A 16,305-nucleotide genomic window follows, 5' to 3' on the forward strand; every position below is an offset into this window, starting at 1 on the left:
AAGAAAGGCGATAAGAGACTTTCGGTAACTACCAACCTGTTGCACTGCTGACACCATTTTCCAAAAATTTTTGAGAAGGTGATGTATTCTAGAATAGTATCTCACAATAGCAACAATATCACCCTCAGCAAATCACATTTTGAGTTTCAGAAGATTTTCTCTACTGAGGAAGCCATTCACATGTTCACTCACCAAATTTACAAGCATTAAATAATAAAATAGCACCAGTTAGTATTTGCTGTGAGCTATCTAAGACATTTTACTGTTATCCTAGATAAATTGAGGTTTCATGGGAGTGAAGGTATATCCAACCAAAGGATAATGTCATATCTACTCAAGAGAAGGCAGAAAGTTGTATTTAGTAATCTAACCAAAATAATCTGGGAATATAATTCCGACTGGGAAGAAATTGTGAAAGAATATCTTGCTCATAAATGTGATGTAAGAATAACATGTGATGCTCAGTCATGATCATGTTATAGACATCTGTTTAAGGAACTGGGCATTTTGACTACCACTTCACAGTATATTTATTCCCTCCTGAAGTTTGTTGTAAATAATCCTCAGCAGTTACAGAGGAACAATGGTGTATATAATTACACTGCCAGAAGAAAAATGGCACTCAGTACACCACATTAATGTTGTCTTTAGCACAAAAAGGGGTCCCCATAGTGCTACAAACAAAAAGTTTTGATCACTTAACCAGTGATATAAAATGGCTGACAGACAGTGAGGGAAAATTTGAAAACAAACTGTAAAAGTTTCTCCTTGATAACTAGCTCTATTCTGTAGAAGATTTCTGTTACTGTAAAGTGTAAAATGTTGGGGGTAGGAATTACTAACTCACATCCATATATTTAATAATAATAATAACACAAAAAGCTTTTAAATGTTCAGCATGTAGCCATATTTACAAATTAATTTGCAATGTTAATGTAAAATAACTATTTCCCACATCATAATGATTTATCATGCAAATCATCCATGGAACATGAAACCAAGTTTTATCCCTCACACTTAACTTCTCCATCCCTGTGGTTACAGGATGATCAGAGAGACACAGAACATCTTTCACTTCAGAAGTTTCCACACCTTATAGACATAGAAGAAGCTCATTTTTCTTGTTTTTTAGTCCTTTAATGATCTGGTGTATCAAATTAATTTTACTCAAACAGTCCACAGTTGTACTGCCAGTCCATAGTGTGCAACGTTCACAATATTTTGGCAATCAGACATGTCGCCATCATCAGGTGCGCTGACGAACTGAGCTCCTGAGGTCAGCCTGCCGTCTGAAATCCCCTCGCATCACGATGCGTTCTCTCCACGGTCCACACCTGCGCATTACTGGTCGGTGAGATGCTGGTGTCGGTGTCTGTGGTGGCGTTGGTGTAATTGCCTCATCTGCCCTAGTCACCCATTCATTTCCTTTGCTGAGCGTCTTTTTAATTAGACTCAATGTTGGTTCCCATGCCCTGCTGATGATGTAGCAGCAATCTCGGTTGATGAGTCCACCCATGGTATTAATTTCGACAGCCTCTCTAAAGACACTGTCCCAGTATTTAGATGTCTGAGCCAGGACCCTTGTATGTTGGTAGTCCATTTCGTGATTTTCAGACAAACAGTGCTCTGCGATCACCGACTTGTTGGGGTACCCAAGTCGAGTGTGCCTCTGATGTTCTCGGCAACAATCTTCGATGGTGCAAACTGTCTGACTAATATAAGTCTTCCCATATTGACATGGAATCTGGTATATGTCAGCCTTCGCCAAACCGAGTTCATCTTTGACACTTCCCATTTTATTTGGTAGGCGAAAGACAGTTCCTACTTGGTTTTTCCTCAATATTCGTCCTATTTTCCCCAATAATGTGCCAGTATATGATATATAGGCAGTGGCTATCTCTTTTTCTGTGGCTTCTTCCGTCTCCACATGCTGTACTGTAGAGGTGGGCGGAGCACGCATCTGATCTGCCATTACAAGTACCCGTTTTTCTGGGATACAGTTTTGAGGTGTTCCAGTCCTTGGGGCAGACTCTTTGTGTCAAAGATGGTGCGCACCCTGTGCACCAGTGTTTTTAGCACCCCATTCCTTTGCACAGGGTGGTGTCAGCTATCTGCTTGCAAATACAGGTCAGTGTGTGTTTTCTTCCTGTATACCCCGTGGCCCAAGGTGTCGTTCGTTCTTCTTTTGACCATGACATCCAGGAATGGTAATCTTCCTTCTGCTTTGGTCTCCATAGTGAATTTGATGTTTGGATGTATGGAGTTCAGGTGTGTAAGGAAGTCTAGGAGCTTCTTCCTTCCATGGGGCCAGATCAAGATCGTGTCATCCACATAACGTAGAAAAAAAGTAGGTTTACTTTTGGATGACGCCAAAGTTTCCTCCTCGAAGTACTCCATATAGAAATTCACAACCACAGGCAAGAGTGGGCTCCCCTTTGCGGCTCCTTCTGTTTGTTCATAGTATTCTCCATTAAAGAGAAAATACGTGGAGTTCAGAATGTGCTTGAAAAGGTTGGTCATCTTCTTGTCGAATTTCTGTGCGATAAGCTCAACTGATTCTTGAAGAGGCACCCTGGTGAATAATGAAACAATGTCAAAACTGACCAGGATATCTGAGTCTTTCAGCTTGAAGATGTCGAGACATTTTAAAAAATCCACATAATTACAAAAGTGATGAGGCATTTACCCACATAAGGGCTTAGTAATTCTGCCAGGTATTTTGCCAGCAAATATGTAGGTGGCCTAATGTTGCTGACAGTTGGGGGTAATGGCACCCCTTCTTTGTGGACTTTAGGGAGTCCATAAAGTTTTGGCAGTGCAGGTCCTTGAGGTGTCAGTTTTTGTCGACACCCTCTGCTAAATTTGCATCCTTGAGAAGAGTTGCTCTGGTCTTGTTCTCCACCTTCATTGTGGGGTCAGCGTTGATCTTCCTGTAACATTTGTCATTTAGCATGCTCTTTATCTTCTCAGTATAGTTGTTATGGGAAAGAACAAGCATAGCATTGCCTTTGTCAGCCGGTAAGACAACAGTCTCGGGGCTCTGTCTCAGATCTTGAAAGGTCTTGAATGGCTGCCCTCTCCCTACTGGTAATATTTGACTTGATTGGTTTAGTTCTCGTCAGAGCACAGCAGGCATCCAGGCATACTTCCTCAGCTGCTCCAGGTGGTAGTCACGCAGCAACCTGTTCAACTGCACTGACATTGTCCACTACCGGCGTGAACCTAGGTGTGGGAGCAAAATTAAGTCCCTTCTCCAGAACAGAAACTGCATCCCCAGTCAGCTCAATGTCCGTGAGATTGATGACCATCTTGCGTGGAGCCTTCTGCAATGGTTTGTCAGAAAGACAAGAAAATGTATATAATTGACATCCCAAGGACTTCTTATGTGCGGAATTGGTGGTCACCCAGGTAACATCATCAACCTAGTCCCAGGTCCCGGAATTAAAATGATTGGCTAGTTGTAGATATAGTTTAAGTCGTCCCTGGGAGTTGTACTCAAGGCTGCGTCTGGTAAAGTGTACCTTCTCATGAACCAAGGCAAGGCTAGCACGCTTCATAATTTTCTTAGCTGCTGCAGAATTGATGTGATGCGTGACCTTAGCAAAGATTGGCACAACAAAACGACATCTCTTCAGAAAAGCAAGAGCACTCAGCAAACGGCTCCTTCAGTGGCACAGTTTGTCAAATTGCTTCATGCTGCGATACATCTCCTCCACATAGATATATATGATGTGATTCTTCAGAATACTACGAACAAACAAAAGGAGTCGCAATGGGGAGCCCACTCTTGCCTGTGGTCGCGAATTTCTATATGGAGTACTTTGAGGAGGAAACATTGGCATCATCCAAATGCAAACTTACTTGTTTTCTACGTTATGTGGATGACACGTTCGTGATCTGGCCCCATGGAAGGGACAAGCTCCTAGACTTCCTTACACACCTGAACTCCATACATCCAAACATCAAATTCACTATGGAAACCAAAGCAGAAGTAAGATTACCATTAGTGGACATCATGGTCAAAAGAAGAGCGAATGGAACCCTGGGCCACAGGATATACAGAAAGAAAACACACACTGACCTGTATTTGCAAGCAGATAGCTGACACCACCCTGCACAGAGGAATGGGGTGCTAAAAACACTGGTGCACAGGATGTGCATCATCTCTGATGCAGAGAGTCTGCCCAAAGAGCTGGAACACCTCAAAACTGTATTCCGGAAAAACGCTGTACTGGGAATGGCAGATCAGATGCGCTCTCTGCCCCACCTCTACAGTACAGCATGTGGTATGGGGGAAAATAGGATGAATATTGAGGAAACACCAAGTAGAAACTGTCTTTTGCTCACCAAATAAAATGCGAACATTATTGCGAAGTGTCAAAGATGAACTCAGTTTGCCGAAGGCTGGCATGTACCAGATTCTGTGTCAATGTGGTAAGACTTATATTGGACAGACAGTGCGCACCATCAAAGATCGTTGCCGAGAACATCAGAGGCACACTTGACTTGGGTACCCCTACAATGTGGTGGTTGCAGAGCACTTTTCATCCTAAAATCACGAAATAGACTACCAGTATACCAGAGTCCTGGCACAGACATCTAAATACTGGGACAGTGTCTTTAGAGAGGCTATCAAAATTCATACCACAGACGAACTCATCAACCGAGATTGTGGCTACAATCTCAGCAGGGCATGGGAACCAACATTGAGTCTAATTAAAAAGATACTCAGCAATGGATCGAACAGGTGACTAGGGCGGACAAGGCAATTACACCGATGCCACCACAGTCGGCAACACAAGCATCTCACCGACCGCTGACACGTAGACATGGACCATGGAGAGAACTCCTCGTGAGGGGAGGGGATTTAAGATGGCAGCCCGCCCTCAAGAGCTCAGTTCGTAAGCGCACCTGATGATGGCGACATGTATAATCGCCAAAATATTGTCCCCATTGGGCACTAAGGACCAGCATCACACCTGTGGACTGTTTGAGCAAGAAATATGCTGGAAGAAACTGAAGAATCAAAAATTAATTTTACTTTTCTGATAACTGTTACATATAATATTGTAACTGTTCAGTTCGAATTTCTTTCAAGACTGTCCCACTATAGCCTGACTCTAATCCAAAAAAATGTGTCCCCTCTGGTTTCATTAATCACAGAAATATTGTCTCGTAATGTCTGTGGCCCTCTTATACTTTCCCCAAGATCCTCAGCTAACCTGTCCTTCCCATTCTTATTCAGGTGCAGGCCTCGATTTGTATATCCCCATCTCCCAGTTGCAGCAACAAGTATGCACAGATATGAGATCTTATTTTTACATGGCTGACAGCTATGTTACCCCAAGTCTGGTCATGGCACTGTCAAACTTTCACAAACCCCACACATGTGTGGTGTTGTTGCTCCTATTTTCTCCAAGTGACATATGATTCTACAGTCTAAGCTATTAGCTAAGCCTTTTCCAGTCATGTCTTCTATAAATACCTGATGATTTTCATCAAAATTTCTGCACAAGGGCCCTATGTTCTCTGTCACTAGGCTAAACTTAACAATATGTTTTATGATCCTTGTGATATGATGTCCTAGGCTTTGCTGTCCCTGTATCATTTATCATACATCTCTGCCACAACTCTCTTCTTTCTACTTGACTTTTCTACTGACCTAGCCTTAAAGTTGTTGCACTCTACTTTGCTCAGAAAGTACTTGAGGCTCTTCTCCTATTTCAGGTAGCAAGTGAAACTGATTCCTAACTGAAATTTGAAATGTGATTTCTGAGGTTCTCTCTTTTTGTCTATTACTTGTCACCTTTCCACAGCTCCCACTGTCTCTGCCCTCCCCCCCCCCCCCCCCCCCTCTTCCCCAAACCTATCTAATTCAAAATATGAAATTTCTTATTCTGCCTGAATGGCACAAATCTTTCATTATTGTTTCACAATTCTCCTGCCTCAACTACATAATCTAGAACTCTACAGGAGAGCCTGATCTGACACTTAACTGTCTTTCCCATTACAGTCACCGCAGTGAAACATCAACCATCAATCCTGACACATTTCTTCCATACTAACCAAACTATGGCAACATCCACATTTTTCACACATGATGCTAGTATTACAGTAAACTAAAAAAGCACTAGGACATCTTAAACTGTACTAAAGTGACAATTAGTGAAAAAATTGTCTTCGGATGAATTATGCAGCTAAATTCTAGGCAACAGGGAGACAGAAAAACACAAGAATGTTAACAACGCACGGATGTTCTCTATACGTAAGACTTAAATCATGCAAGACATGCAATGAATGAAAAATTATGAAAAACATGGCAGTGTATTCAAACAACACTTTGCACTCCACAGCTGCTGATGTTTTACGTTTCTCAACCTGTTTTACATTTTTCGACCTGTTTTGGAAACAGACTTTCACTGCTTTTCCTGTGCCTAAATTTCACTTAGTGCCTTGAGTAAAGTGAGCACCTCTCAGTCTATGTAATGAAACTGTCACTTGTTAGCTGACTGTTTCATTTCATTTTCATTAAAAATTTAAAATGTTTTGAATTATTAATGATGGTTTTAACAATTTTTCTTCTAAAAAATCATTAATCACATTTTAAATGTGTGCTCCATTTAAAAAATGTGTGTCAGTGTCCAGATAGTAAAGGATTGTATACAGCTTTGATCCAAGAAAGCAAATGGTATGTTCCATAGTGTTTGAAATGAAATAATTTTATTGCAGTGTAATGAATCTTTATCATTCTCACCTTTTGCTTTGAGTGCACATAACCAGTCTGATGAGAGGCTTCTCATATTATAAATAATGTGGGTTACATAAAAGAATTCATATAGGATTCCACTTCATAAATTTAATAAATTATGCAATTGTTTACAAAGTGCATTATCAGCCACCAGTTAATTGTCAGCTGTGCCTGTGCCTGGTAGCACATTTAATGAACAATCATGAAATATACACTCTGCAGCAACTATTTATGTATTTAGTCAGTATGCCTGACCACTGAAATATTTGTTGTTGCAATTTCACAAGTAATCTGAAGATATTTTGGAAAATAATTATTACATGGAGGCTTCTAGATCAACTCAACAGCCACAATGTGCACATACACCAGAGATATATCAGACAAAGAAATAACACTGTAACACATTTATGATTCAGAAACTGGAAATGTGTGTAAGAATGATTAAATAATGAGTGAAGTGTACAATTAAAAAATTCATTCCATTGTGAAATACAGCTCAGTGAAATTCAGGCTTAGAATATTGTAATGTTACATAAAAGCAATTAAGTAACAAAAGATTTTTGTAAAGGTTGTTTTAAATTACCACTACCAGTCACATACTTTGTCAACTATTGTATTACTTATTTATTAACAATATATTTTGAGGGAATACCTCATCTTCAGGCTAAATGGCATTACAAAAATAACTTTACAGTAAGGTCATACTGATTGTAAAGTTGTTTTTGTAATGCCATTTAGTCTGAAGATGAGGTATTGCCTCAAAACATGTCATTAATAAATAAGTAATACAATAGTTGACAAAGTTTGTGACTGGTAGCGGTAATTTAAAAAAAACCTTTACATATTTCTTGAGACAGTCGCGGTCGAAAAATAATCAAAATGCCTTCAAACAAAAAATTTTGTTATCACGTTTCACAAAATTATCATTTCTCCCTTTAAAAATTACTCAAGTCCATTGAAGAGATAGTGTGTTCTTTGATAATAGGAATATCACTCTGTAGAGTTGGGCATACAACTCTTCAGTTGTTGAAGGACTAATTAACCTCCATTAATCCTGCAGCTCTATATTGTGTAGGTAAATTTGAGATTGGTAACCCATTTCTGTTTCATATCACAAATATCATAAACCACTAATATATGGAAACATCTAGACATGGATCATGCAATCCAGATTACTCTTTCCTTACAATATTAGTCAGTTGTCAGACAACATCTGGCTGCTTAAACCAATTCTTGTTTCTGTGATGAAATAAGTAACCACCACCTCACAAAAGATGATAGTACGCAGAGTAGGAAATGAGTCAGTTCTTGTTGACTACTTTAAATCTATCGTAATGCTAGGGAAGGCTAGATTACTACACACCATATAGTGGAAATGTTGACTTGCAAACAGGCACAACAAATCAGTTCTGGATTTTCCATTGTTTGATATAAGGAAAAGAATTTCCACAGCAGCTACTATCATTAACAAAAGATTGATGTGAATATTTAACTGCTTTTGGAAAGACATATTATTTATTGCAGATCCTATGTATAAAATATCACCAGTGGCAAGGAATACTTTCATTCTTTAAGTCCTATATTTTTCTAATCCTTCTACTCCAGTGGTTCTCAAACTTTCTCTCTTTGCTCCCCTTCATGAGGGAAAGTAACATCAGCCCCAACCTTTTTTATTAATAAAAAAATAGTCACTTTTTATATTTTCTTTGCCTTATTCTCAGGTTTAGCAAATCCAGTTTAGAAGGATTTTACACAACAGAAACCAAAACTGCTATAAGTGTTGTAACAAAAATATGGGAACACTTTCTTTATCTTTATCATATTTTCAATTATTCAAAAACTGTGAAATAGAAAAAAAATTTACACTTTCAGCAAAGAGGGATTACAAGAGCATCAAAATTTTAAATTACAAAGTTCATAGCGGCCAAAGCTGAAAAGCCAGTCTTCTACAAGTGTGTTGTTGCAAACTGAGTCAGGATCTTCATTGCATTTTGGCTCAGTGTTGGGATTTCCTTGCTAATATGTATCTAAAACTCCAACAAAGACACTACATTAAATTTACAGCTCAGTGAAGTATCACAATTGAGATCAATAAGTCGTTATTACTCTTTTATGTGATATGATGCTCCAGGAGTACTGTTGTGTGAATTTTTGACCCAATTATATTTATCAAAATTATTGCTGAAATACTTGTTGAAATGTGCTTTTAGTGTTACTAGGTGGTGGAAGCAGGCTTTTATCTCAGTTGGAAGCATTGTATTATTTGTGTCCTCTAACAATGACTCCAGTGTAAGGAACATATCTAGCATGCCACATTGCATTCAATTTTGCCACAGCTCTGATTTCTGTAGGAACACCTTCACTTTTTCATTCCGAGGATTGTACAGTTGTCTGATAACTTTGAAGTAATGTGCTAAGAATATTTAGTTCCTCAAAAGTGTCAGTGAGGTAAGCCATATTCAATAGAAAATCTCCATTGCTGAAACAGTGTGCTAGAGAGTGACTTTTCTGCTTTAAGAAACGGAAAACATCATTCTTCAGTTCAGACATTCTTTTTACTACTTTATGCTTGAAAACCATTAAGGATTACTAAAAAAAAAGAGCAGTTGAGTGTGTTCAGCACCCATCTGCTCACATAGCACTTTAAAAAGCCATGAGTTTATAAAGTATGCCTTAATAGTAACTGCCCCTATAACCGTTTCCTGCACTTAATGAAGGGGTGGGCTATGTTCTTGAGTGGCCAGAGCCCCCCGTGTATCATGCAGTGAGTCTATACTGCATCAGGAGCTACAACTTTAACTTTTGCTTGGAATCCACCATTAATTGCAGACTTTGAGTGAGCTCCATCTGTGCATACTCCAGTGCAACCGTGCCATGGTATCCCATTTTGATTAAAAAAAAGTATTTATCAATAAAAAGACTTTGAGATGTAACTGTTTCCAGTATTCACTTATGGAAAAGCAGTCCCTCTTGAATGTTAAACTTGTCAACAAAATGAACATAAGTATCAAATGAATATCTTTATGACTATCAGTTGCTTCATCTACTTGAAGTGCAGATTAGTTGTTACACAGCTCATTAATTAACTGCTCAAATAAATCATCAAAGAACTGTGACTGATGCCCGAACAACAGGGAACTGACATGCATCAAGATAAGAAAATAGTGCATTGATAGTGGCTAGGCAGTAATGGAAATCTGGATTTGGGTAAAAAAAAAAAAAAAAAAAAAAAAGTAACTGATTGCTGCACGCTATAAATTATAAATCTTACACATATAAGGATAATCACAAGCAATAAATTCTGTAACATTTGTGAACTGTCAGCCAGTTCCATAGCATGAAGGGGTAGAAAAAGATCTATTAAATGCTACTTGGATACTAATCACTTACTCTTTCTAAGATATTTTTCTTGTTTTAAACTTTACCTGTAATTGTTTGTTCATCATTCTTAGGTCAAACGCAATTTCTGTGGTGAAAATACTAAGAGTTTTGAGAGTACTTCGTCCATTGAGAGCAATAAATCGAGCCAAAGGATTAAAGGTAATTATTTTAAATTGAATTTGTAGTGTGTAAAAATAATTTCTTCATAAACTGTGCCTTGTAGTGAAAATGGGAGGTATTTTAATGCACTGAATTGATGATTATGACAAGGGTGATAAATTGTGTTATTAAATGGAAGAGTTCCATATCATTGACATGAGAATATATAATAATAGTTAGAGAGATCTGTTATGATTTGGAATGAAAAATAAGTGTAAGTAACTAGTGCTGCTGAAAGTATCAGTTTCTCCTTCTCAGAGAAAGCTTACATTAGAAATTACACACACACACACACACACACACACACACACACACACACACACACACACACACACACACATTATCGTACCTGAATGTACACACACACACACACACACACACACACACACACACACACACACACACACACACACATTATCGTACCTGAATGTCCACTGGCCACTGTTCCTAAGGACTTTGTGAAGCAGTTTACTGGACCCTGAAAATGAATAGTTCACATCTTATCATCTTAACAAACGCTGTATATGAACCCTATCAAACTGTGTCTTACATAGTTACTGGTGCACCGCTTAGTCTTTGTGTATTAATCTCTTTGTTGAATTTGATACAGTCACATTTAAGAAGTTGTTTCAGCCACTATGCTCTTGGATTGTAGTGTCAATAGATAGTGTACAGATGTTATTTCACATGACATTTATTGTGTTTGTGAAAACTAATTTTTCAGTGTGACTTCTGCACTGTGCAGTGATAGAAACAATGTGTGGAATTCTACATGCCAAACATCAAGTTCTCAGCCAAATTCTGCAATCTTCCAAAGTCATCTTTTCAGTGTTTCAGATATTCGGTGGTATAGTCACACTCAACAGTCATGTGTACCACTTGAAGTTATTTTTGTGTTCCATGCCACCTCTCTCATATACCCTGACCAAGTGACATTGCACAGTTGTTAATTCTCTAGATTTGCATTCAAGTGACGAACTCATATCACTGTCTGGTTACCTAGATTCATACTTCCATTGTTTCTCTAAATCTCTTAAATAACTGCCGGAATTGTTCATTTGAAAAGGCATGGACTGTTTCCTGTATCTATCCTTCTTTATGCCAATATTACAATGCATGTTTGATTACATCATAATAAATATGACTTCAAACTCTTATCTAACTTCCTTCTTTCCAATTTGACACCAGATATTTAGGAAACTTGTCTACTACCTCACAGCTTCCTAGGCCATTTTTATCTGCCTTTATGTATTTACAGTATCTTGAATTAAGTATCACTGGTGTGGTTGTTGTTTTCAGCCCAAAGACTTGTTTGATGCAGTTGTCCATGCTACACTACAATGTGCACGCCTCTCTATCATCAAGTAAACACTGCAACATACATCCTTTTGAACCAGCTTACTGTATTCATCAATGTTTTCCCTCTACAATATTTACCCCCCTACACTTCCCTCCAATTATAAATTGGTGATCTGTTGATGTCTGAGAATGTGTCCTGTCAACCCTTTCTTTTAGTCAAGTTGTGCCACAAATTTATTTTCTCCCCAGTTCTATCCAGTATTTCCTCCCTAGTTACATGATCTTCCCATCTAATCTTCAGCAATCTTATGTAGCACCACATTTTTATCTAAACTGTTTGTTGTCCATGTTTCACTTCCATACATGGCTACACTTCAGAGAAATACCTTCAGAAAAGACTTCCTAACACTAAATCTATATTCGATGTTAACAGATTTTTTTCTTCAAAAATGCTTTTCTTGCCATTGCCAGTATAAATTTTATATCTTTTCCACTAAAGCTTCTACTCTGTTCTGTTTATCACACACATTTCACTTCTGTATAAGGCTACACTCCAGACAAATACCTTAAGAAAAGATTTACTCATACTTAAATTTGTATTCAATATTAATAAATTCCTCTTCTTCAGATATGTTTTTCTTTCCATTGCCAGTCTGCATTTTATATCCCCTCCTCTTCAGCCATCATCAGTTAACTTTCTGTCCAAATAACAAGACTAATCTACTACTTTCAGTGTCTCATTTCCTAATCTAATCCTCTCAGCATCACACGATTTAATTTGACTTCATTCCACTACCCTTGTTTTACTTTTTTATGTTCATCTTATATCCTCCTTTCAGACCATTGTCGATTCCATTCAACTGCAATTCTAACTCCTTTATTGTCTCTTACAGAATTATAATATCATCAGCAAACCTCCAAGTTTTTATTTCTTCTGCATGAATTTTAAGTTGTCCTCCAAATTTTTCTTTGGCTCCCTTTAATTCTTGCTGTATGTACAGATTGAATATTGTTAGTGATAGTCTACAACCCTGTCTCACTTCCTTGACAACCACTGCTTCCCTTTCATGCACCTTGACTCTTATAACAGCCATCTGGTTTCTGTGGACGTTAGAAATAATCTGTTACTCCCTGCATATTATCCCTGCTACCTTCAGAATCTCAAAGAGTGTATTCCAGTAAAAATTATCAAAAGCTGTCTGTAATTATACAAATGCAATAAATGCAGGTTTTCCTTCCTTTAACTTATCCTTCTAAGATAAGTCATAGGGTCAGTATTGCCTTGCATGTTCCTAAATGTCTCTGGAATCCAAACTGATTTTCCCAGAAATTGGCTTCCACCAGTTTTTCCATGTTTCTGTAGAGAATTTGTGTTAGTAATTTGCAACCATGAGTTATTCAACTCATAGTTCAGTAGTATTCACACCTGTCAGCAACTACTCTCTTTGGAAATGGAATTATTGCATTCTTCTTGAAGTCTGAGGGTACTCCCCTATCTCTCATATCTTGCACACCAGGTGGAATAGTTCTCTCATGGCTGGCTATCTCAAGGATATCAGCAATTTTGAGAGATCATTATCTACTCCAAGGGCCATATTTCAACTTAGATCTTTCAGTGGTCTGTCAAATTCTTCTAACAATATCATATCTCCCATCTCATCTTCATCTACATCCTATTCCCTTTTTAAAATACTGCCTTCAAGTTCATTTCCATGTTGTTTCCCTAGCCAACATATGCTTCTACATTCTTGCATTTATCCTCTAGCTGTTCCGATCAGTCTTGTTTTTTAGACATTTGTATTCCCTTTCACCTGCTTCATTTGCTGCATTTTTATATTTTTTCCTTTTCATCGATTAAATTCAATACCTCTCATGTTATCCAGGGATTTCTACTAGGCTTTGTATTTTTACCTATTTGATCCTCTGCTGCCTTCACTATTCATGTCTCAAAGCTACTCATTCATCTCTATTGTATTCCTTTCCTCCAGTTCAGTCAGTTGTTGCCTAATGCTTCCTCTGAAACTCTCAACAACCTCTGGTTCTTTCAATGTATCCAGGTCCCATCACCTTAATTTCCAACCATTTTGCAATTTCTTCAGTTTTAATCGATATTTCATAACCAGTAAATTGTGGCCAGAGTCCATATCTGCCCCAGGAAATGTCTTACAGTTTAAAATCTTATTCCGCAATTTTTCTCTTACCATTATATAATCAATCTGAAACGTTCTGTTGTCTCATGGTCTCTTTCACATATACAACTTTCTTTCATTATTCTTAAATCTAGTGTTAGTGGTGATTAAATTATGATCTTTGCAAAATTCTACCAGGTAGCTTCCTCTTTCAATCCTTTCCCTCAGTCAATATTAACCTACACATTTTCCTTCTCTTCCATTCCACTGCTACAATTAAATGTTTATCTCCCTTAATTATCTGAATAATTTATTTTATCTCATTATACATTTCATCAATTTCTTCATCATCTGTGGAGTTAGTTGGCATGTGAACTTGTATTACTGTGGTGGGTCTTGGCTTCATGCCTATCTTGGCTGTGACAATGTGTTCACTGTGCTGATCATCGTAACTTACCCACATTCCTATTTTCTAATTCATTATTAGATCTGTTCCTACATTACTCATATTTGATTTTGTTTTTAAAACCCCGTATTCACCTGACCAGAAGTCCTGTTCCTCCTGCCTCTGAACTTTGCTAATTCCCATTATATTGAACTTCATACTATTCATTTTCCCTTTTTAAATTTTGTAACCTACCTTGTCAATTTTGGCAAGCAAGCCACTGCACCATGGCAGGGTATGTGGTTCATTGATGTTGGTGATATATCACCAGTAACTGAATTCACAGTGAGCAAGACATAATTTTTTTCTTTGGGTTACTCCTATTTATTATAGCAGATGTATTCACCTTTACTCTTCTCTTCTTTTCTCTTCTTCAGTCTGTATTTTTATGTGAATTCATACTGAAATGCAGTCTCTACTTATTTAGCTTTACAAAATACACTAACTGACCAAAAGTAACAATACACCTGTTAATGGACATTAATATGGGGATCTGTCCATCCTTCATCTTCATGGTAACTTGCAATCTGCTGGGGATACTTTCAACAAGCTCTTTGAATATTTGTGGATTAATGGCAGTCTATTCTTCCTCAAGATCCAAAACCAGAGAAAGTAGTGATGTTGGTAACAGGGGTTGGGAGGGATGCTAACTCATCCCAAAGGTATTCCAATGGGTTCAGGATGGGACTCTGGTCAGGATAGTCCATTTCAGGACATAGCAAAGTGCATTGTCATGCTGATGCAGTCAGTCATAATCTGTGAACTGTTCCTCTACTGTACACGATACACAAAGCTGTAAAATGTGTTCACATCCTTCTGCATTTAGTGTTTTCTTAAGCACAATAAGGAGACTGCAACATAACAACAAAAAAACAGCTCTTACCTTAACACCACCTCCTCTGTTCTTCACTGTTGGCACTGTGTGTGATGGCAGGTAATGTTATTCTGGTATTTATCATGTCCAAACCCTTCCATTGGTTTCCCATGGGGTATAGCATGATTCATCACTCCAAATCACTTATTTCCAGTCACCCACTGTTCATTGGTGCTGCTTATTACATCACCTCAAGTGTCACTTAGCACTGTCTGCAAAAATGTTTGGTTTATGAAGAGCTGCTTGACCATTCTACCCCATTCTTTTTAACTCAATATGCACAGCCATTATTCTAGACAGACTGCTGGTAGCATTTTGGAATTCACAAGTCACACCTTTCACTGATTTTATCTGTTTTATTTTTTACAACCACTGCGCACAATGCTCAACGGTCCCTGTTTGTCAGTATGTGAGGTCTGCCTGGCCTTGATTTACCTGTGTTTGTTCCTTCATGATTCCACTTCATAATAACATCATCAGAAGTTGTGTGCAGCCTGAGTTCATCTAACCGACCCATTCTGCTGGTACTGCTTCTCTACTGACACCGCAATAATCGCCACCTCCTTTTATACTGGTGGGTCCACCTCTCGTGACATCCAGTGGTCAATTCTGCAATGCGTAGGGGTGTCCAGATACTTTTGATCAGATAGTGTATACGTGGGTAGAGCAATTGGAGCCTTAGCTGCACATTGCTGAAACCTCTCAGTCAGGTGGTGGAGTTGTAAGGTACTAATCTCCCATTTGAGTGTAAGTCAGATAAAATCCCAATAAGGGCCTCCAGATATAGGTATTCCACAGTTTCCCTGAATTTCTTAAGGGAAATGCTGTGATGATTCCTTTGAAAACAATGTGGCCAATTTCCTTGCCCATACTTCTCCAGCCTGAGTTTCAGCTCAGCCCCTAATCATCTCATAATCAATAGAATGTTAAATTCTAATCTCTCTTCATTTCCTTTCATTGTTAAAACATGAGACCATCTGCATCAGCCATTTTGTATGGTTATTTTGAATACGACGTTAAACTGCTCAAAAAAAACTTTCACACTGCTATCACATCTGCTAACTTTTGTGGTGTTAGTTTCAAGGGCAGCAGATAATGAAAGAATGAACTTTATGAAACTAAAAAACTAACTTTCAAATTGCACATCTGTGAAACTTAAGTCCTCTACTGGTTAACATTCAGTACTGTTGCTCCACCCCATTCATTGTAGATGCTAGTCTTCTCCTAGTGTGTTGTCTACAGTGCTATTCAGGCCTGTCCCGCTGTTTAA

The 16,305-nt window shown here is 38.2% G+C and overlaps 1 protein-coding gene across 1 annotated transcript in view; it reads left to right on the forward strand.

Annotated features, from left to right (window-relative positions):
• Nucleotides 1-16,305, forward strand: part of LOC124721524 (muscle calcium channel subunit alpha-1-like) — an 857,532-nt gene that overhangs the window by 637,970 nt on the left and 203,257 nt on the right. Inside the window, exon 22 of the mRNA XM_047246542.1 lies at nt 10,201-10,288. Coding sequence (XP_047102498.1) covers nt 10,201-10,288 — 88 coding nt within the window. The remainder of the gene's footprint in view (nt 1-10,200; nt 10,289-16,305) is intronic.

Source organism: Schistocerca piceifrons, chromosome X (assembly GCF_021461385.2).
Source record: "Schistocerca piceifrons isolate TAMUIC-IGC-003096 chromosome X, iqSchPice1.1, whole genome shotgun sequence".
Lineage (NCBI taxonomy): Eukaryota > Metazoa > Arthropoda > Insecta > Orthoptera > Acrididae > Schistocerca > Schistocerca piceifrons.